This window comes from Alligator sinensis, unplaced genomic scaffold (genome assembly GCF_000455745.1).
Source record: "Alligator sinensis unplaced genomic scaffold, ASM45574v1 scaffold222_1, whole genome shotgun sequence".
In the NCBI taxonomy this organism is placed as follows: Eukaryota; Metazoa; Chordata; order Crocodylia; family Alligatoridae; genus Alligator; species Alligator sinensis.
Window position 1 is genome coordinate 1631200 of NW_005841912.1, and position 20925 is coordinate 1652124.

Sequence of the window (20925 nt, forward strand, 5' to 3'; positions counted from 1 at the left end):
GGCACTGCCAGACGTCAGCCAGCATGGCCCTTTTAGGCGCCAGGGCATAGACAGGCTTTATCTGTCCCCTCCCTCCACGGGGTGAAGGGGGCAGGGAGGGGGCTTATTCCATCACTTACCCCACGTGGGGAGTGATAAACGGCAGTGGCAGAAGCACAATCAGGGTTGGCAGACCCCGCTGCAGTCCCCCAGGGGCAGAGGGTGCAGAGGGGGGAATACACCCCCTCCCTGCCCCTCTGCCTCAGGGGGCCATGACAGCTGGACTTTAGGTGGACCCCTGCCCCTGCAGCAGCAAGGGGGGAGCAACAGGCAGACCCTGGCTCAGATGTGTGCCAGTGGGACAGGGACTGGGGAAATAAACCCCCTCCCTGGCCAACTCACTTCAGGCTACTTCCAGTAAGCCACCCCCTCTCCCTCCTCCTCTTCCCCACCCCCCAGCTTCCCTGCAGTGGAGGCCTGCTCTAGCATCCCCCAGCTCCTGGCCTGAGCAGCTGCAGGCATATGCCTGCATTTCTCAGTCCAGAGGGTATGTCTATTCATTTGCAAATTGGTTCAATCTAGGCAGGTTAGACTACCCTGCAAAATATTGAATCACTTCAGGCTCTGGCTTTTTGAATGTCTATCCCTAGCCCAAATGTTCTCATATCTAACCTTGAGTCTAGAATGAAGTGCAAATCTTCATTGTCTTCAGTTAATTAACAGACTTGGTCAATGAAATTTTTAAAAACTTTTCTTTATTTTTCACTTCACCATAGGAATATCGCTGAAACATTTCTGGAAACACTTTTTTTTCTTCAAATGTTATGTATCATTTTAAACAGAATTTTAAACCACTGGCCATTACCAAGATAAAAACAAAGTGCATGAAAAGATGAACAGAAGAATTTATTTGTTGTCTTCCCTGCTGGTAATCTAGAAGGGAAATGAAAAAAGGATTATGTCATAAAGCACAATAATGTATTCTAAAGTTGTGTGTGCCATATGTGAGGTGACAAATCAACCATTTGGGACAGTAACTGTGCAGTTGGGTTAAGAGTCCATTTGCAATTAGGCCTGTTACAGATGGATCTGGGGAAAATCATTCTGTGGCTATATACCATGCAGACAGGCCTACTATGTTATGGATAGACTGTCATGATCCTCCTGGTAACAGCTGAGCACCTCCCCAACATTTATTTTACCCTCCCCATGTCCCAATGTGGTTGGGTCAGGATTCTAGAGATGAACCCTGTGATTAACCCTCCCACCTCAGCGAAGAGGTGCTTGCAGGGGCAGATTCAGGATTTACTAAAGAGGGATGCAACACACCACCCCTTAGACCATGAGGAATGGTCTGAAGAATGGCAAAGCACGTCTGGAGCCCCTGGGTCAGATTGGGACTGCGGGGAGCTGGGCATGGAGTGGGTACATGAAGGTGGGCGGAACCTGCCCCCCAGTGATACCACTGTCTCTATCCCCTGCTGACCTAGGACGGTAGGAGCCAAAGCTGCTCTTTGCCTGCTGCAGCCAGGGGCTGTTGGGAACAGGTGTCGGGGGTACCAGGCTTGGCCAGGGACAGTGGCAGCAACACACAGGCTCCACCTTCCAGGCTTTGCTCCCTGCCCACCCCATTCCCCTCCACCCCCCAGTGAGTCTGGCTCCCTGCACAGCTGTTCTCTCCAGCACAGGGCAGGAGTCACTCGTGAGCTGCTGTAGGGAGATCCCCTATGCCTGCATCAGCCAGAGAGAACAGTGGTGGTAGGGAGCAGGTTCATCCTCGTAGAGCCTGCATTTAGGAGACACCTACGGGGGGAAGGGAAAAGCAGAGAGCAGGTGCTGGAAAGAGGAACCTGTGCACTGCCACTACTGACCCCTTCTGAGCCTGACACCCCACAGAGCTGAAGGCTGTGGCTGAAGCAGAGCAGGAGCAGCTCTTGGACTCTTTCTGTACCCAGGTCAACCCAGGACAGGAACAAAGGAGAGGGGGAGGGGCTGTCCACCCCTCCCTTCCCCCCAGATCTGCCCCAGGTGACTGTACTTATGATCACATAAGAGTTAGAGGCAGAGTCAGGGCTTTTTCTGATAGAGTAATGTTCTTCCTTATAGCAAAAATGACAAAACTGCAACCCAAAGGGAGGTAGTATCTCTCTGTCCTCTTTTTATTCACTGCCCTGCACCCTGGGATCCTGATCCACAATCTAGGAACATGGCCTCTATAGTTACACAAGCAGTTCACCAAAAGAAGCAGGTACATATCCAACCATGATCCCATTTCCTCTGAAGGAGGAATGCACAGTACATAAATACAGTTTTTCTTACCTGCCATACTTTAGACTCCAATTCCTAGGATAGCTCTACTTTCAACAATGAGGTTTCCGCCCTGGGAAAAAAAGATTAAAAATATTTGTGAGAGACAATCATTGGGAATAACTGATAAAGATTTTAATCAAGAAGCTTCTGTGTTCTTTAACTGCTGAGACCTTGGTGACATTGAAGGTCAGACTATATCAGTGGTTCTCAACCTTGTTAGACTAACAGCACCTCTCAGAAAATACCACCTCTTAGATTTCACTTATTTTTTGACTACAGAAAAATAATAGAGCGATTCTGCTGCTGCAAAGAACTCATGAAGACCACAACAGGATGTTTTTAACACTATGGATTCCTAGTTGAAATCTCTTGGTTCATCTTGTACATCTTGCTTGTACACCTAATTGTGCTAACATTATGTGGCACCCTGCAGCACCTTTGAAAGGATCTCAAGGCACCCCAGGGTGCCATGGTGACCTAGTCGAGAATCCCTGGACTAGATGGTGCCTCCCTCCTCTAGAACACACGTTTCTAGAGAAACTATTTTCCAAAATAGATCAGTCAAATGAAATCCTTTCCTGGCCTGACTGATATGCTACCACAGTCATACCTGGCTAATGAGTAGCAAAGATACCAAATCCATGATAATACTAATCTTCTGACAAACTTATTGGTGCACACCCAGACAGAATTGTCTTGTGATGGCTGCACCATTTGATTAAGATGCAGATATCCACATCCTCCATGTATGCTTTCTTTGAATCAGGAGTAAAGCCTGATCCACGAAAATAGATGGGGCATACCTCTTCACCAAAGCAGGTATCGTGGTCTTCTTTCTTGCAGCACTTATCTACCATTTCTTTAAAACCTGCGATGATTTTTTTCAGTTGTTCATCAGTCATAGTGGGCTTGCGTTTAATGAGGTTGACAAGCAATCTGGAATGAGAGCAAAACATAATTAACACAGTTGACACTAATTAGTCTGACTTGTAGGTGTGTGATATTGCATTTCCCTAAGGCCTCTGATGAGCCTAGGCCTACACAGGGATTTTAGAAATGCCCAGAGCAGCATATTCTCTTGAGTTCTGCTCTTCTCAACATGGACTTGATCTAGTGAAACTGCTGGGAGTCTTTTCATTAAGTCCAATGGGGTTTGCAGTTGTCCCTGCACGTTGAGTATAAGAAATGCTGCCCCCAAACAAAGCTTAGTCTAAATCAGGGGTCAGCAACCCCTGGCACATGTGCCAGAGCATGGCATGAGAGGCCATTTTGCTTGGTATGCCACAGCTGGCCCAGGTTCTGGGAAGCTGCCTCCAGCCACAGATGCAGCAGGTGGTGGGAAGGCTGCAAGCCCTGCTGCAAGCAGTCCAGGCTCTGTGGCAGGCAGCAGCTGCAGGGAGCCAGGGGACTACAGACAGCTGCACCAGACTCCAGAACCCCAGCTGGGCTCCATGGCAGCAGCAGCTGCACGCACACCTTGGGGTGCATGGCTGGAAAGGGGTCAGGGGCAGCACTGACCCTGGCCCCTTGCCCACTATGCGACCCAAGGCATGTGTGTAGCCACCACCATCACAGCGCTGGGGCTCCGGCCCCCGGTGCAGCTGTTTGCCTCCTGGCTGCCTGCTATAGCTGCCTAGAGCCCAGGCCAGCTATGACAGGCAAGCCAGGAGACTGCAAACACCTGTACCAGATTGCGGTTGGGCTCCAGAGCCCCAGCTGGGCTCCGTAGCAGTGGCAGCTGCATATGCCCCTAAGGGCAGACAGCAGGGGAGGGGCCAGGGTTCTGCTGCTCCCACCCCTTCCCAATCACATGCCCCAAGGCGTGTGTGCAGCCACTGCCACAGAGCCCAACTGGGGCTGCAGTTCCCAGTGCAGTTGTTTGCAACCTCCCAGCTGCCTGCTACAGCCAGCCCGGGCTCTGGGCAGCTGTAGTAGGTGGTGGGCAGACTGAAAACAGCTGTACCAGGGTCTGCAGCCCTGGCACCAGCTCCATGGCAGCAGCACCTTCACACACACCTCGGGGCACACAGTGTGGGAGCAGCCAGGGCAGCACAACCCCAGCCCCTCCCCTACCACCTGCCCAGAGGCACACATGCACTCACCACCAACAACAAGGATTGGGCCCCTCATGACTCCCCTGCCATCTATCTCTGCCATGCCAAGTCAAGGCATGGGTCAAAGTTGGGGTGTTTTTGGTCATCTGACCAAAAACATTGCCAGCCCATGATCTAAATAATCTCCAATCATGTCTGCTTCTATGCTGCCTGTGACTCCAGCTTCACTGCACTTGTTGTCTACTTCACTTGTCCTTTCACATTGGCACAAACTACAAAAGGATCAAGAAAAGCCTTCTTGAACTTCTTCTGCAAAGTTACCACGTGCTTTAAAGTAGTTGTGACCATGTCTGTCAGGAAAATAAGATGATAACATTGATGATGACCAATAAAGAGAGAGATCATCTGCCTTCCCATGTTTCTCATGCAGTTCACTAGCTCTGACTGAATACTCAAGCAATCCTACCTTAACTATCTCTGTGCTAAAGTATCTTAAAGCCTATGGAATCCTAAAACAGAGACTTCTTAACTCCATTTTCTCCCTGGAAAACGAACAAAGCCACAGGAGTTCACTGCAAAGAAAATAAACTGGACTCTTAGAAACTTCTCAGTGTTTTTGGGATGAGTCACATTTAGAGTTGATGTAAAGTGAGCTATGGATTATGCCAACTCAGGAGCTGGCCCACTAAACTCTGCAGGGATAACTGTAGTCAACACACTAATTATTTGAAATTAGCCAAAGATGTTTTAAGTTTTGCTGTTGTGATTATCTGCTAAAGCAGTGCTATGATAATTTTCTATGCACAGTGAGAATTTGTGTTTAATTTGGAACCACTTTTAATTAGGATATTCTGATTCTATGATTTTCAGAAGATTCGTAGTAAAAACAAAGATCTTACTTAAGCTGATTTTCTTGTTGTGTTGCAAGAGGATCACTGCATAAGTTCTCACCGAAGTCAAACATGTCTGGGTTGAGTGGAGGAGGCACATAGTTTTCATCCACGCCCAGTTTGGTAAAGCATGGTATCCTGTTAGCATAGGAGGCACTACAGCAGTGGGCAACTTGATCATTTACAGGTATAGTCTTCTGTGTCTCACACATTTCTTGAAACACCATGTCCAGCTGAACACAAAGGGAGAGGAATAAAGCAAAGGTCACAACACTTTTGGCTTGAACATTAACAAGAGTAATAAATGTATCCATGCCCCAAATTGTACAGTCTATGATCTGTGAGCTTCCACTATTCCTGAAGCAAAGCTCCAAGGTGAGCACAAAATAAAGACGTCGTACATGCAGTTATTCTGAAATTCTTCATAATGGCATAAAGATATAGTCTTGAGGTAACTTTGCTGGACTTTTTGAAGGGCTCTTGGTTGGACTTTTTGAAGGGTTGTTGGCTGGAGTCTTTCCAGGAGTCTTGGCTGCAGGTTTTTCTGGAGTCTTGTCTGCTTTCTTAAAGAGACAGTCCAAAGAAGTTTGGACAGATGTTCTCCAGGGAGATGAGTGACACAGCCAACTTGTTTGCTGGAGTGGTGTCGAAGGACGTCATAAAGTTGAAACAGTGTGCCAATTTATAAACGTCGTAAGTGTGAAATGTTGTAACTTGAAACATTGTAAGTCGAGGACTGCCTATAGATGTTGGGCACAATGAAGTGGTTCAGTTTATCACTACCTTTTGTAATGGCCACAAATTTGAGTATCTGTGGCACAACAGAAGATAGGGATGTCTATCTATTTGGCTTCATTTTGTACCCCCATAATTTTTTTTATGGAGGCACAAAGGTGAGGTCAGCTTCCATGCGTACAGTCTGAAGACAGCTCTGCTTATTTGACATGGCCTTTAAACACTTCCTGCAGTCAGTCTTTGGAAAAGCATTATTTTATTAAAGCTCTTGTGATAACTAGCATTTCAGGGCTGAGTATGGAAAGTATTCATCTTGCAGAAAGGTGATATCATTTTTCATGATCTACAGTTAGTCTGCCCTTCAGCTGGAGTACATCAATGTTGGTTTCAGCTGATCAATTTTGGCTTCTTCCGACTACATATCTAGCCTTGAACATTTTCTTTTACTATTAAACTTGTTCCACATTGAGATTTTATTCCACTAGTTTCACAAATTGTATCAGTTTTCACCAAATTATGACCACATCTAGGTCTATATCTAAGTCCCACATCTAGGTCTAGGACTTGCTCAGAAATGCTATAACTTTCTTATTTTGAAAATGTTAAGGCTATTGAAGTGCATTAAATAAACACATAGGCAGACAAGATTCCTTGGGTGAATTTGATATCTTTTATTAGACCAACCCAAATGGTTGGAGAATAGTTATTAAGCAAGATTTCGAGTTCAAAAACCCTTCGTCAGACTAAGGAAGTTTCAGCAGTTGGTGTGTGCTCTTCCTGGATGGTCCTTAGACCAACACAGCTACAACCTACACCCCTTAAATAAGCACAGTTTTTCTTTAATGGATTACTTAGTACTTCTCAACTGAAAAAAAACAAAACAGCCAGAGATTCAATCCAAATTAATTTGGGTTTTATTTATTTCAGAGGAACAAAAGCCAAGGTAGGATATAATTTTAGCCTGTAGTAGGACGCTGGACTTTAAGGTCCCTCCTAATCCAACTTTTCTATGAAAAATAAAACTGACATCAATGGGAATGGCTTTGGGTGCCCAGCTTCCTTGAATATGGAGGAATTGTGGATGTAGGGGCTGATTTTGAGGCTGCTATATTTGAAAATATTGACCAAAGTTTCCAGTGCATCATACATTGTCTCCTTCAAAAATCCATAGCTATTTTGTGGACAAAATGGCTATTGACAGTAGGTTCAGGCAGATTTCATAAAAAACTACTGGTGAAGTACAAAGAAAACCTGCTGAAGAGGATACAGAGAGAAAGAAAGAAGTCTACTCACATATCCCTCACCACAAGGCATACGTCTGTTTTCAGGTTCCTGGCAGCATTTGACACCAACTAATATCATTTTCTTTGCAACTTCAAGCAATGTTTCTGTTGGTACCTGAGGCATTTTCTTGGTGTAGCGGGTAAGAACCCTGAAGTCACAAGAGCCCACACTGAATGATGACTGTTGAACAAAATCTCAGCAGCAAATCACCAAGGTAGGCCAGTTTGAGAAAGTACAATTCAGTCTGTCCAAAGCAGTACTAACTTTTCTCCATTTCAGCAGGGACAGCAGCTGCAGCAAATAAATCCCACCCTCCCTATCCTCCTAATGTGGCCCATCTCTTCATACTACCTTTGAAGCTCTTTCATCCCAGCACTGGGATAATGGCTTTTTCTAAAGTGCCAGCTGAACATGGGGGTATGCCAGTGGCAATGCATAGGGGATGTACGGGGGTACACATGCACCCCCCGAGAGCACTGGTGCACCCCCTGACATGCTGCGTACCCCCCTTGCTGGTGCCCCCCCTGCAAGTGCCGGCCATGGAGTGGGAGCACCCTGGCCACTTCCAGAAGCCGGTGAGATCAGCCATGGAGGGGATCCCCCACCCCAGTCAGTGAGATCAGCTGTGGGGGACCCCCCCGGTCACTGACTGGTCACTGGGGGGCATGTGCCCTCCCCCTCCCCCCAAATAAGGTGGCACCAGTCACCCATAGGTTATGCCATTGTTCTGCTTGTCCATGCCTAGGACATTTCACCTTTACCAAATTCAAACATTTATGATTTAAATAAGAAGCTACTTTTCAGAAGCTACATACACTTGTAGGAATTCAAATTCTCCTTGTTTAAGAAGGTCACAGTTTGCCTTTATAAGGTTTTCAGTCTCTTGGATGTGATTTTGGAATTCTTCTTCCTGCCAGGAAATATAATGCTTGTTAGTAGCCTATTATATAAGGTGACACACCCTTAAGAGTGGCACACTCTGCTCCCTTCCAAACAAGTTTACATCCAGTGTAGCTGCTTTTTGCTTCTGTTAGTTCTAAGGCATGGTTCTGGCCTTTATAATTATAGCAACTGAGAATCCTATCATGTTCTTATGGACTAGTTGGCTAAGTATATACTATTGGTAGGCTGCAAGGACAGATATGGGAGGTCATGACTAGAATGACCTGCCCCTGAATGTTCCTGTGGGCCAGGCAGTATCCTACCTGGCACCTCAGTAGGATCTCTGCTAGACACATTACCCAGTACACAAACAGTATATATATAGCCACCTTAATGCTGTGCTGCAGGCAGGGTTATTAGCTCTAAGCCATGTGCCCTACTCCAATATGGGAGGTCATACCTATAGAATTAGTCCAGGTAAGTCTGTACAGTGCTACCTCATGCCAACATAGGACTGCACTAATTTCAGATTTCGTGCAATGACTAAAGATGGCCATGGATTCAGAGGAGCTGAGAAACCATTATTGTAATGTCATTACCCTCACAGGACCCCCTATATAAGGTAGGGTAGTTTTCCTAATATACTGATGGAGAACTGAAGCAGAAGGAGCCCAAATGACATGCCCAAAATCTGTGGCAGAGCAAAGCATTGCACCCACTGTCATGATGACTCACAAACTAATGCTACTACCATGGTATTGCCCTTCTCAGGAATGTATTCCACTATTCTTTGCAATTTGCAATGTGTCTGTTATTCAAAATAATGTCACAGTGTCTGCAGAGAGAGGTAGTTAACCACATTAGCCTGAAACTAGGCAAAAGGCAGACCAGATTTCCACCTTATAGGCTAACTAAATCAGAGATGTATAGCATGAATGATGCCATAGTCTCTTCTCTATGTGAATACTCTGTTACCAAGGTATTCATAGTTCTTTTTCTCTTATTCTGTATTGTAATTTTTCTAGCTTCAATTTATTCCCTTTGGATCTTGTTAAAAGTGTATAAAGTAAAACTGTTTTTACCTTCTGAAACTCCATTTGAATGCTGTCTCACTTTAAAATATGTGCCTACTTATTCTGTAGGGTCTTTGGCACAGAAATTATATATTTGTACGTTCATGATTCTAATACACTTTTGTAGCTCTGGAGACTACATTCTTAACATCGCCAAGCTAAAAGTTAGTAGAAAAATAAGCTTCTCCACAGCTGGCCCTGAACTCCCAATCAGAGAAGCCATCTCAGAGTCAGCAGATAGTTCTTTCCCTGTGCTCAGTGAATTTTTGGCCTCTCTGCAGAAGTTACTGGCCCAGATATCTCTGAGGCTGCTTTAATAATGTGGGTGCATGTTTATTAGGAACTTGACTATGGCCATCATGTTATTTTATGTATGCTACTCTACCTGTCCAATTGTAAGAGATTTACTGGAGGTAAATCAGTTCATTATAGTTCACTATCTAAACACTCTTTTTTTTTCTATTGTGTGAATGAATAGTGGAACCTACCGCTTTTCCATAACATTGAGAAGAGTTTTCAGTTTTGCAACACTTTTCCAGGAGGTCTTCATATTTCTTAGCAAGCCTCAGAAGCATTGGAGTAGAGAACTCTTGGTGCCTTCTTGAATAGTCATAGAGAAACCTGTAACATTTAAAAGCTGCCAGCATTAGAAAACTGAAGAATAAAATAGATACAGCTTCTCCAATGAGCACTGTCACTAAGTGCCTGCTCTTTTGATATAAGCAAGTTAGATGGACAACAAGATATGAAATGGGTTTTGTCTTTTTAGCAGCATCTCTTGACAATTGTAAGGAAGTATCCTTCATCTTGGGAGAAGTAACCACAACTCTAATAAAATATATTTATTTTGGGGATGCTTATGATAGCTGCTTAGACATCAAAGTGTTGCATGATTTTATCATTATCTTTGAGCATAGATTATGATGATCTGAAATGCAGAGTAGTAGATATTGTGAATATGATCTTGTTTAAGGCCTGTTCAAACTCCCTTTTCAGTTCACCTCAGTGAAAGATGGACCAGTCTCTTAAGCCAGTTTTCACACCCATATGACTCAACTGGCTTGAATGGATCCATTCCCAATTTACACAAATATAAGTGAACTCCAGGCAAAATCCTTAATCTTAAAAGTTCAATGCACTAAAACCAGAAAAGGGACTCATGTTCTGATTAACTGTGTGTAGCATACTCTCTGTATCAGTTTCTCAGCAGGAGTAAAATGACATCCATTCATAGCAATCACTAGTAGAAGATCAAGCTCTCATAATTTAGGCATTTGAATGGATCTAATTATTGCCTGCCAGTCCAGCTACCTGTGTACAAACATAACAAGCTGGATGTAAGAATGTGCAACGTTTGTATTACATACTCTCCCATGAACTTATTGTGCCCTTCCTCAAAGTGTTTGCACACATCTGGATCTTGCATGTATTTCTCAGCTATTGGAGGCAAGTCTGCAGGTTTGTCATCAAATTCTGCTTCAACAACACACTGACATTTCTCCACCAGTGGCTTCTTGCAACATTCTCTGATGGTACTAGAGAAGGCCTCTTGGTTGGAACAGATATGTTCCACAATTTGTGCCTGCAAAAGGTAGAATATAACACCAGTTAAAAGGCATTTTGGCTATTCTTTTTCTTACCCTTTCAAGGTTCAATTTAGCACTGCTCCTACCCTTTTCTAAGAAAATGTGTGACCCCCAGAGATGTTTTTCAGGAGGCAGAAATCAGTAAAGCACAGTCTAGAGCTGATAGAGCACCAGGGTCTACTGGGACAATGACTTTCCTGCAACTCTGAATGGCTCACCTTGTGGAAGGCTATCCCATCCCTTAGTCTTTGGAAGTTAATGGGGCGGGTGAACAGATTCAGCAATCTTCAAGTCTCCTTTACTCTGCCAACCTATGCTGTCCAATGTAGGATGTGTCAACTACCACTACATGGTCTAGTCCTGGATACTACTGGCTTGTGGGTCTGCAAGGTACGCACCAGTCCATGCAGACAGGCATTTTGCAATAAATCGGAGAGCGCACACTCATGACTGGTACTGCACTCCTTGCCAAGGTGAACTGCCCTGTAAAGCTGAAAAGCACTTACTGCAGGAGTATTGTTAAACTGGTACTGGCAGTTCCCTTCAAAATTTGGTCTAAAAAATTATGCTTTGACTCTCCCTCATGACCCAGAAATAATACTCTGAACCTCCTCCCTCCCTATCTTTATGGCTGAATCTAAAGTGCAGCACTGTACAGAGAGGGCAGGGGCAAGAGTTTTCTGCTACTGCAGTGATTCTCAATATTTTTAAGCTCAAAGCATTCCTTGTTAGGCTCAAGACATCCCTCCATAACTTATGTGTATTGAGCAGCATCCCATCAAAAAATAATATATTTATTACACTGCTTATCACTTTGCAGAGGGACTGGGCAGTGCCCCAGCCTGCTCTTATCTGTTTATCTCCTCATACCTGCCCTTTTTGTTCACACTATGTGGCATGCTTCAATAGAACTTGCAGTTTCCTGGTTGACAGTCCCTGGGCTACTGGGTTCCTTGAACCCCCCAGTGCACTGCAGTGTCTCAAGATGCATCATCTGTTTCCCTTGGTTTGATGTACAGATTTGAGCTTGACAAGGTCCAACAGGCAGCTTTTATTCAAAGTGATACCTTCTGTTTATGGACTACAACCAGAGCCAGTAGAAAAATGACTCATTTGAAATTATGGAAGGACTCCACTTATACTAGCTATGGCCATATGCACACGACACTTTAAAGTAGGTTTAAAGTGGGTTAAATGCCTTTTGCACTGTTTTAATAGCACTACTGTTTGCACATTCAGTGGTGTATTGAGTGTTAATTCCAGCCGCTGTAGCACATTCAGCGGTGTAATGCACCTTAAATGACTTTGGGACGTAGCAAATGACTTCGGGGCACTGCAAAGTAAAACACCTCCAAGGAGTTTTAGCTTCCTACCCTACAGCCACAGAGGAAAGCACAGGCTCCGTGAGGCTCAGGGGCTGTACAGGCAGACCTTGCAGGCAGAATGCCAGCAGCCTGGGAAGGCAGGGTCCACAGAAGAAAGAAAAAAAAAGCGGTGAGCCTGAACTTTTTTTTTGTCCACCAGAGCCTGCCTGCCTGCCTGAGCTGTGCGGGGGCCCAGTGCTTCCTTCCACAGCTGTGGTGCCCCCTGGGTGCCTGGCAGCCCGAGCCAGGTGCCTGTGGGTGGGTGCCACCTGGGGGCGGGGCCACCGCTGCTGTGCAGGGAAGCACCAGACCGCCACCCCCCCCACACCTACAGCTCAGGGGCTGCTCTGCCCGCCAGTAACTTGCGCTCCCCTACCCACTGCTGGAGAGGCAGTTAAGGATCGGGGTCCGACAGAAGTGTATACAACACAGGGGTTTACTTCACCCTAAATTGAAGCGGTGTTTTTAAAAAACCACCGCTTCAATTTAGGGAGAATTAAACCCCCATGTCATGTACAACCCACCTAAGGATCTAGCCCTGAACCTATAAGAGATAAGGATGTAGCCACTCAGTCCTGGAATGTGAAGATGAAGAGCTGTAAGTAAATAGGCAATAAGAGATGGCATCCATCCCAGTTCTTCAACTATGTCAATGCTTTAAAAAATAAATAAATAAAGGAACCTACCCGGTCATCCATGCACTCTACCATGTCACCATCACAACATTCCTTGTGTTCATCAGAAATATCCTTTGCTGTTTTGTAAATCTCTGCAAATGGAGCCTTTGGATATTTTTGGCTAATCAAAGCAAGAGTGCTGGGGAAACAGATAAAAATCAGAAACACCTCTGTCTGATGGAAAGCTCAGCATTGAAAACAAAAGTTGCAAATCACTGAAACTGAGGTTGCTCTAAATTATGGGGCTTTGACAATTTTTTTTTTGTACTTAGCAGCTTTAAATTGAGGTTACCAGTCTCTCTCAAAGATGCTGTAGATAAACCTCAACTTGCGAGCCTTGTTGTAGGGCTCACTGAAAGAAATCAGTCTTGTGTTTACACAGGAGGTCAGACTAAATCAGCAGAAAGACCCCATTGGACCCTAACAGCACTAAAATTGAGAGACTGTTCTGCAATGCATAATATGCTCATTGATTCCAGGTTTAGAGTCTGGGTTTGTTTAACTGTTCACACAAGTGCTCAACTTCATATTCGTATTATAAAAAGAGATATTTCCTCTGCAATTTCTTAGTCGGTCTAACAAAAGTATCATCTCTGAACCAAGAGTTCTAGAGTTTTGCATTTCTTTTTGTCTCAGACCAACACGGCTACCAAATACACCCCCAACCTCATATTTTTGAGTTATCACATGTAAGATTCACATGTAAGACAAATTTGACAATATGTGTATGGAACACATCAAAATATCTGATTCTGAGGCAAATTACATAATCTTACATAAGGCCACAGCTGCCACGAAGTGAGTTGTACTCTAAAACTGTTTGTTTTCCTCCAGATAGTTAGCTTTCCATTAACAATCCCCGTCAGCAAAGAATATGCACTTTTCCCCTTTGCTGCCTACGAAAACTAAGCTGCAATTCTATTACACACTGAAGTAAATGGGTCTTGTGTTCAGACAGCACTGCAAGAACAGGCCCAATTTTGGCAAAAGAGTGGTCTGGTTTCATCTTTATGCAGAGTAAAGAAAAGCTTCTGGAATTGAAATTCTTCTGGCATTATTATGAGGGTGATCCTCAAACCCAGTAAGTGCAAGGGAGTTACACAGATACATCAGAGAAAGGTATCAGAAGTGAACATTCATGATTTTAGGACAACCAGTTTATTTTGTTGTAAAATAGTGGCAAGGACACTTACTCTGCCTGGAAAGATCTCTCTCCAAATGTCTTCAAGACTCTACAATTATATCTGTGTATCTTGTAAACTTGCCTGGTTCTGTCCTTTAGGGCAGTGACCTAGCATAGAAGAAGCAACTTGTGAGATGAAGTGGTCACACTTAATGGAAGAAACTTAGAAACTCCTAGAGCTTTTGCCTGATTAAATGGTGAGAGACCAAGCACCAACAGTTCTTATACAAACTGCTGGATTGTAAATGGCTAACTGTTGGCATATATGTCTGTGTACAAACACTCTCTCTCACTTTCTCTCTGAGTTGCACCTTGCACTGCAACTAAGTATTCCTAATGTTTTCAATGAAACTACACAGCCCTAAACTTTTAGGGCATCAGGTCAATCTGTCTTACACCCAATCAAGCTGAAGCCACCAGGGCCTGGGTACAAATGAAGACACAACCTAGCCCATAACATTCAAAATACAGAAAGGCCTAGACGGCAATTTTTACCAGAAACCCTATGTAGAGGGACATTTTTTTGCTGGTCTACACCAAGCAAATTTGTATCTCTAGTCCATGGACACTCAGTGCAAACAGAGCAGAACCAGGTCTCCATCCATTACCTGGTTCCTCCCACCCACTCCCTGTTCACCAGCTTGAGGCAGATGGTAATAGGATCACAGTTCCTGTTTACTCCTGCATGTCTGGACCAAATTTGTGGAGATGACTTCCAAGGATGTAAAGGAATATTTATTTCTTTTGCACATGTGCACTGACAAGGTTCCCTGCTATCTTAGCTTAGATGATTACTCCAGGACCTTTCCCTTGCTACTTCTGAGCAATGCTAATAACTGGTAGACAAAACAGGCTAAAAAAGGGACATAAAACTATGGAGGGTTTTTTTAATTTTTGTTTGGGGGGGGTTGTAGAAAATATATCCCTTTTTCATGAGAAATTTCATGTGAAATTAGTAGAATGTGAAATGTCTTTAACTATTTTTGCAGCCTAGTCTGTTGCAACTTGCCATTTCAATTAAGTAGTTTTCTGTGAAAGATCGAGTGCATGTTAATACAAGACTCCATTTGTAGTATGACAAACTTTCACACAAATAATAAAAATTGTCATCTACCACAAATTGTAATGTTGCACTGAAATCAAAGTACTTTCTGAAATTTTCAGAAATAATGACAGTTCTGGGCAATGAGATAGTATTGTGAAAACCCTTGCAAGATTTTTCCAAGCTATGTAAAGATTTTCCTTGTCATTTTTATACTCCACTAACTTTATTCCCTGTGATCTGTCATTCATGTGTACAGGTCAAAAAAGAGCCTAACGAGTATGAGTACTATGCAGGAATTGTGAGAGTGATCAGGAAGGCTTTTGTTCTAATTTTGTTTTAATTCCAAGCTTCTAAGTTATCGAAAACAACTATGACAGAAAGAAACTTAAATACTCATAAAGAACCCGACAGTTTTTCTTACACCTAAATTTGTAAAACAAACAATTCTGCAGGTCAGAAGGTAAATGTTAGTGTATAAGCAATATACCGCTTGGTGTTTTACATGGAAAATCTGAGTACCTTTTCATCCAAACAAGCACCAATGTCAGTTCTTGCACAACAGGTTTCAACTGCATGCTCATAGTCAATAGACAAGGCAAGAATTGTAGGGGCATAAACAAAAGGAAATCTTCTTGCAGCCCTATAGATGTAACTGTAATTAAAGGAAAATACAAATACACATATTTCAGCAAAAAAAGGATCAAATCTATATAAGCCATTTTTGAGACAACTTCTATTTTTAGAAAACAAAACTTTCCTTGTGGCATGCCAACTAATGATACATATAGATAGTATCCAACCGTGGCCTAAGTAGGATTCACTAATGACTGCCATTGGGCAAATTTCTTTCTTTTTTTTCAGCCACTCGATTCATTGTGGATTTTTTTGTTTTATTTTTTTCAGTAACAAAATGGAAGAAGGGGCAGGGGGGAGGAGGGCAGGGTGAAAGAACAGGCAGTGGGAAAGCAAAACTAGAAAAATTTTTGGGTAAGGCTCCTTTTTTGCCCTAAAGTCAAAATTTCTGGAAACATTTCCAGAAATATGTGTATCTGAAGAAATGTAATTTTTCACTTGAAAAACATTTCAAATGGAAAAAAAATCCTAGAATTGAATGAACATTTTCATCAGAAGTTCAACTTTTGAAGGAGTTTGACCAAATGCTTATTCAAACAGCTGCACAAGTAATAGACTAGCATGTTTGTAACATGCATGTACAACTATTTCCAAGTTAATTGGAAACAAATGTTTTAACATGTGGTCCTATGTATCAGAGGACCTTGCTGAATATCTCTATATAAAGTAAAATTCAGTGTTCTTACTGTCCCAGGAATGACTGCTTGTCCTCACGAAATTCTCTGCACACTGCCTCAGGTTCTGGTTTTTCATATGGTTTAATGAATGATGGGTTGGTTGTTCTGAATGACAGAAAGCACTGGTTTCTTTCAGGGTCAGCTTTAGCACAACAGTCAGCCATCGCCCCATATGAATCATGAAGCGTTTCTATTTGGCAGATCTCATCCAAGAAAATAGCAGGCTAAAGTGAGAGGGGTAGAATACATACATTGCCAAGGGTCAGCATTAAGGTTGCTTATGGAAAACGTGATGTACATCTTCGTTTTAAAAACTGATCTAGGTTTCTTTAACAGAAGATACAGCTGAACATACTTTTCGACTTTTTCTTTTTTGATAAAAATTGTCAGAGATCCATGACTGAAAACAAAACTGGTTCAACTGTTCAGTTCATTTCTGGATGTTTCTAGAATTCTATAACCAATGACTATTAAGGCTGTCAGTTAATCACGGTTAATGCGCATGATTAATGTGTTAATTGGTTCTTGCATTATTTTTTTAATGCGTTAATTGCACATGTGGTTTTGGAGCCTGGGCCCAGGCTCTGTTCCACTCAGCAGGGCAGAGGTGGCAACACAGAGGACCACAGAGCAGCCCAGGTGTAGGCTCTGGGCAGCTGCAGCAGAGGAGGGGAGATGCACACACAGACACAGACATAGACACAGACACAGACATGGATACACACAAGCAGCCACAGCCTGCACACTGCATGTAGATCAGGGCCACGCCAGTAAGTCTGTGGAGGGGGAGGGATGCAGAGAGAATGAAGGGGTGGCTGGGGAGAGAGAAGGGATAAGGGAGCAAATTGCGGCCCACACAGTGAGGGAGGTAGTGAGGCAGGGGCTGGGGTGAATGGGACCCAGGGCCAGGTCAGATCATGGGACAGAGCTGTGGGTGACTCATCCAGGTGTGCAGGGAGGGGTGGGGATGGCTGTCTGCCACTGTGTGCACCCCTGGGGGAAGCACGTGGGCACATGCCCCTCAGATTTGTGTGTGGGGTGAGGGTGGGCTCTGCAGTCTGCTGCCTTTGCCACACACACACCCACAGCCCCCCACACCTTCACAAATTCCCTCCTACACGCACCCCCCAACCATACAAAGTACCTGCATAATTTTGCATAATTCTGAGTTTTTCTGTGCATAATTTTTGAGTTTTTACTTGTGTAATTAAAATCACGATTAATTGTGACTATTTTTTTATTCGCACAACTAATCACAATCGCATTTTTTAATCATTTGACAGACTTAATGGCTATATTACCTTAGTTGATCACTTCAGTTCCTTATGATCAGGATGCGCTGGCTAGCATTTTAACTTGGATTGACATCTCTGAGATTTGGTACCAGAGCTGAAAGTTGTAACTTGGACCAGTGGACACATTTACATGAGATGTTACTGTGCAGTAGCAACAAGCTACTATGCAGTAGCTCATTGCTACCAAGCAGTAGGGTTGGCGGGCACTAACCATGACAGTGATGGTAGTGCACAGCAGTATTCTAGTGTTATTATAGTATTATACTGTGTAATATAATACAGTATACACAGTAGTATAAAAAAAGAACCATGCAAGGATGGTAATGCACAGTAATGCTGGTTACTGTGCAGTCATTTAGCACTTGATTAAGCAAGTACTAAATAACTGCACAGTAACAACTGTGCAATCTGCCACCTATGTAGACAGGGCCAGTGTTTCCTTCTAGCAGGCACTATGCTTTACGTGATGACATCCATTTCTAAGCTTCTAAATATCTTCAAATATCTGGCCTCCGGTGACTCAGGAGTTTATATCCCAGAGGAAGTCAGTGGGACATAAGCTACTGAGTCATGAAGGTATTTTGAAATACTCCATTCTTAGATAGGATAAGCCTGTTATTTTAGAATATACACCCTGCCAAGTGTCTTATTGGTAATATCAAAAAAGAAAGCTTTAAACAACAGGTTACAGTATTCATTACAGTATTATTTTAACAACTCACTGCTGTATCAAGCTGTTGTGTTTGCAGTGCAAACAGAGAAGAAACAGAACCAGGATGTTTTGCCTACCACTGATTTTGTGCATCCCGGTGCATCCATGTTGGCAACACAAGTATGTGCAAGATCGACAACAACCTTCACCAGTTTATTTAAGGATTCATAGGAGCACTTCTGGAGGTACTGAGCAAACGTGATCAGGGCACTGAAATATAAGGCAAAGTTGTAAAGGTGACATTTTTTTTAAAAACCAGCCCCTTTCTTCACATGCAAGGTTGAATTCAGAGAATTTGCTTCAATCCATGGCAACCAAACCTGGGAAATGACCCTTGATTAAAATTCTCTGAACAAAGTTGGTGGGGGCCGAATATTCTGAGGGTCCTCAGTACAGGTGCACACAATTTTCCATGGACAATCCTAAGAATGTGAGAGCAAGACTGTGCATCCAAATGACTTTCATGTATAAACTGAGTAATCTTAAACTCATAATATCACAATCTACATCCATTCTAGTTCCTTCCCCCTCAATTAATGTGTGTATGTGTGTATTGTTTTATGTTTTAAGCCTCATCTCCATATCAATAACCTTACATGGAGCAGAAGCAGCTTCAGTTGGGTTTTAATTATCTGTGTGTTTCCTGTTACTTGTACCCAGGGCACATGCAAATGTCATAAATTATTATTGCCATTAATAAAATTAATTGATAATGGGAAGTTGCTCCCCAAAAAGGTTTCTGAGGTGGTTTTTGACTGTCTCTATTCATCTTCACCTGCCGCCACCTCCCCCCTCCCCCCTTGCCCATAAAAAAACACTGGTCTCGCTGATCTATGCCTGTAGATGCCAATGAGTTTCACTATTTGTCCTGCCCAATGAGATTCCTTCCACCCGTCAGTGGTTAGCAAATCCTCTGAACTGCAAGGCCTGATATGCATGGGTTGGGGGGGTGGGGATATGTACAGGTTCAGACTCATAACAGGAACATGCTGGTGAGTGATATTTCCACTTGCCCAGTCATCAGTAAAGTGGCTTTACTTGTGAATGCTTCAGGATGCTAGGAAGCTGCAAATATATTTTGTTTGGCTTGGTATTTAGAAGGCTATTGCTTCAGTCGTTTTCCCTGTTTTTGTAGCTATATTTATTTTATCAATGCTTATCACATTTTCCACATCAAAACATGTACAACATCAACATTACAAATTGTAATTCATGTAGTCTCTTACATTGCTTCAAAAGTCTCTTCCTTTAAGTTGTTGAAACGGCGGGCTATCTCGCTCTTGTGTTCTGGGGAACAAAGACAAGAACAAGGTTCACACTTACAAATCCCTCGTGTTTGGAATCCTGCCCCTCTAGCAAAGATGTTTGAAGCCCATGGGGTTGGGATTTGCAACTCCATTTGAATTGGAGAGTTTCAATTGACTTCAAAGGGGGCAGGCTTAGGGCATGGGCACACAGGATACTGTGAAGTAAACTGGCATGTAAACTAGTAGTGTAGTTTACTGCACAGTAAGCATGTACATCTACATATACATGCTTACTGCGCAGTAAACCTCACTAATTGTGAGTAAATTTGCTAAAATGCAAGTACCAAATTTACTTGTGATTACTAACTGCGCAATAGTGCTTACATAGACTCCTGACTGAGAGAAAATCTGCTTCCACTCAGCCAGCCCCCTAGGGGCAGGAGATTGCTCCCTGCCCCTAGGAGCTGCCTGCTGCCAGAGCAGGTTCTGCCACTGAAGCCCAGGCAGGGACTATTTCCCCCTGGCCCAGCACCAGGAAGCTCCAGGCCCCCCTGCTCCAAGATCACGATCGGGGAGTGGGGGTTGGGAGTTCCTTATCTTCCAGCCCCCGCTTTGCCATTGTGGTTGGGTAGTGTGGGGCTAGGGAATCTTTATCTTCCAGCCCAACCTCCGTGGTGGTGAGACTCGGGTTGGGAAATGAGGATCTCCCAGCACTGGCCCCACTCTCGTGGAGTTGGCACTGGGAGCTCCCTGCTGGCAGGGGCTAAGGAGCCTGTTCCCCTCCTAGCTCCGTGATCACAGAGCTGGGTGGGGAATGGTTTGGGAAGCCTATTACCTGCTCAGCTCCATCCCCATCCAGCTCTGCACTCATGAAGCTGAGCAGGGAACAACCTCACTAGTCCATTCCCCACCCAGCTCCACACTCACAGAACGAAGCAGGGAACAAGCTCCCTAGCCTGTTTCCCACACAGCTCTGTGCTCATGGAGCTGAGCGAGGAACAAGCTCCCCAAACTGTTCCGCACCCAGCTCTGCAATTGCAGAGCTGATCAGGGAAGGGTCTCTCCAGCCCCCACCCTGCGCAATTGCAGAGTGGGGGCTAGGAACTGTCCTGGTCAGGGGCAGGCCCCAGCCTCTGGCCCAAGAAATGCAGGACTTGGAAAGAGCTGCAGGGGTGGGGCAGATCCTAGCCCCTGCCCTGAGCCACCAGTTGGGCAGCTAGTAACGAACCCCCGGCTGGGCAGGGAATCACCGCCCAGCTGGGAGCTTGCTGCTAGCTACCCCACTGGCAGATCGGGGCA

At 44.1% G+C, this 20925-nt stretch overlaps 1 protein-coding gene across 1 annotated transcript in view; it reads right to left on the minus strand.

Annotated features, from left to right (window-relative positions):
• Positions 1-717: 717 nt before the first annotated feature.
• LOC102376438 (serum albumin-like) overlaps positions 718-20925 on the minus strand; it is a 21364-nt gene continuing 1156 nt past the window's right edge. The window contains exons 2-15 of the mRNA XM_006018763.3: positions 19606-19666; positions 18457-18589; positions 16382-16596; positions 15582-15714; positions 14028-14125; positions 12844-12973; positions 10575-10789; positions 9696-9828; positions 8068-8162; positions 7262-7400; positions 5243-5466; positions 3093-3225; positions 2299-2359; positions 718-912 (exon numbers count right to left, since the gene is read on the minus strand). Of these exons, the coding sequence (XP_006018825.1) occupies positions 2309-2359; positions 3093-3225; positions 5243-5466; positions 7262-7400; positions 8068-8162; positions 9696-9828; positions 10575-10789; positions 12844-12973; positions 14028-14125; positions 15582-15714; positions 16382-16596; positions 18457-18589; positions 19606-19666 (1760 nt within the window). The 3' untranslated portion in view covers positions 718-912; positions 2299-2308. The remainder of the gene's footprint in view (positions 913-2298; positions 2360-3092; positions 3226-5242; positions 5467-7261; positions 7401-8067; positions 8163-9695; positions 9829-10574; positions 10790-12843; positions 12974-14027; positions 14126-15581; positions 15715-16381; positions 16597-18456; positions 18590-19605; positions 19667-20925) is intronic.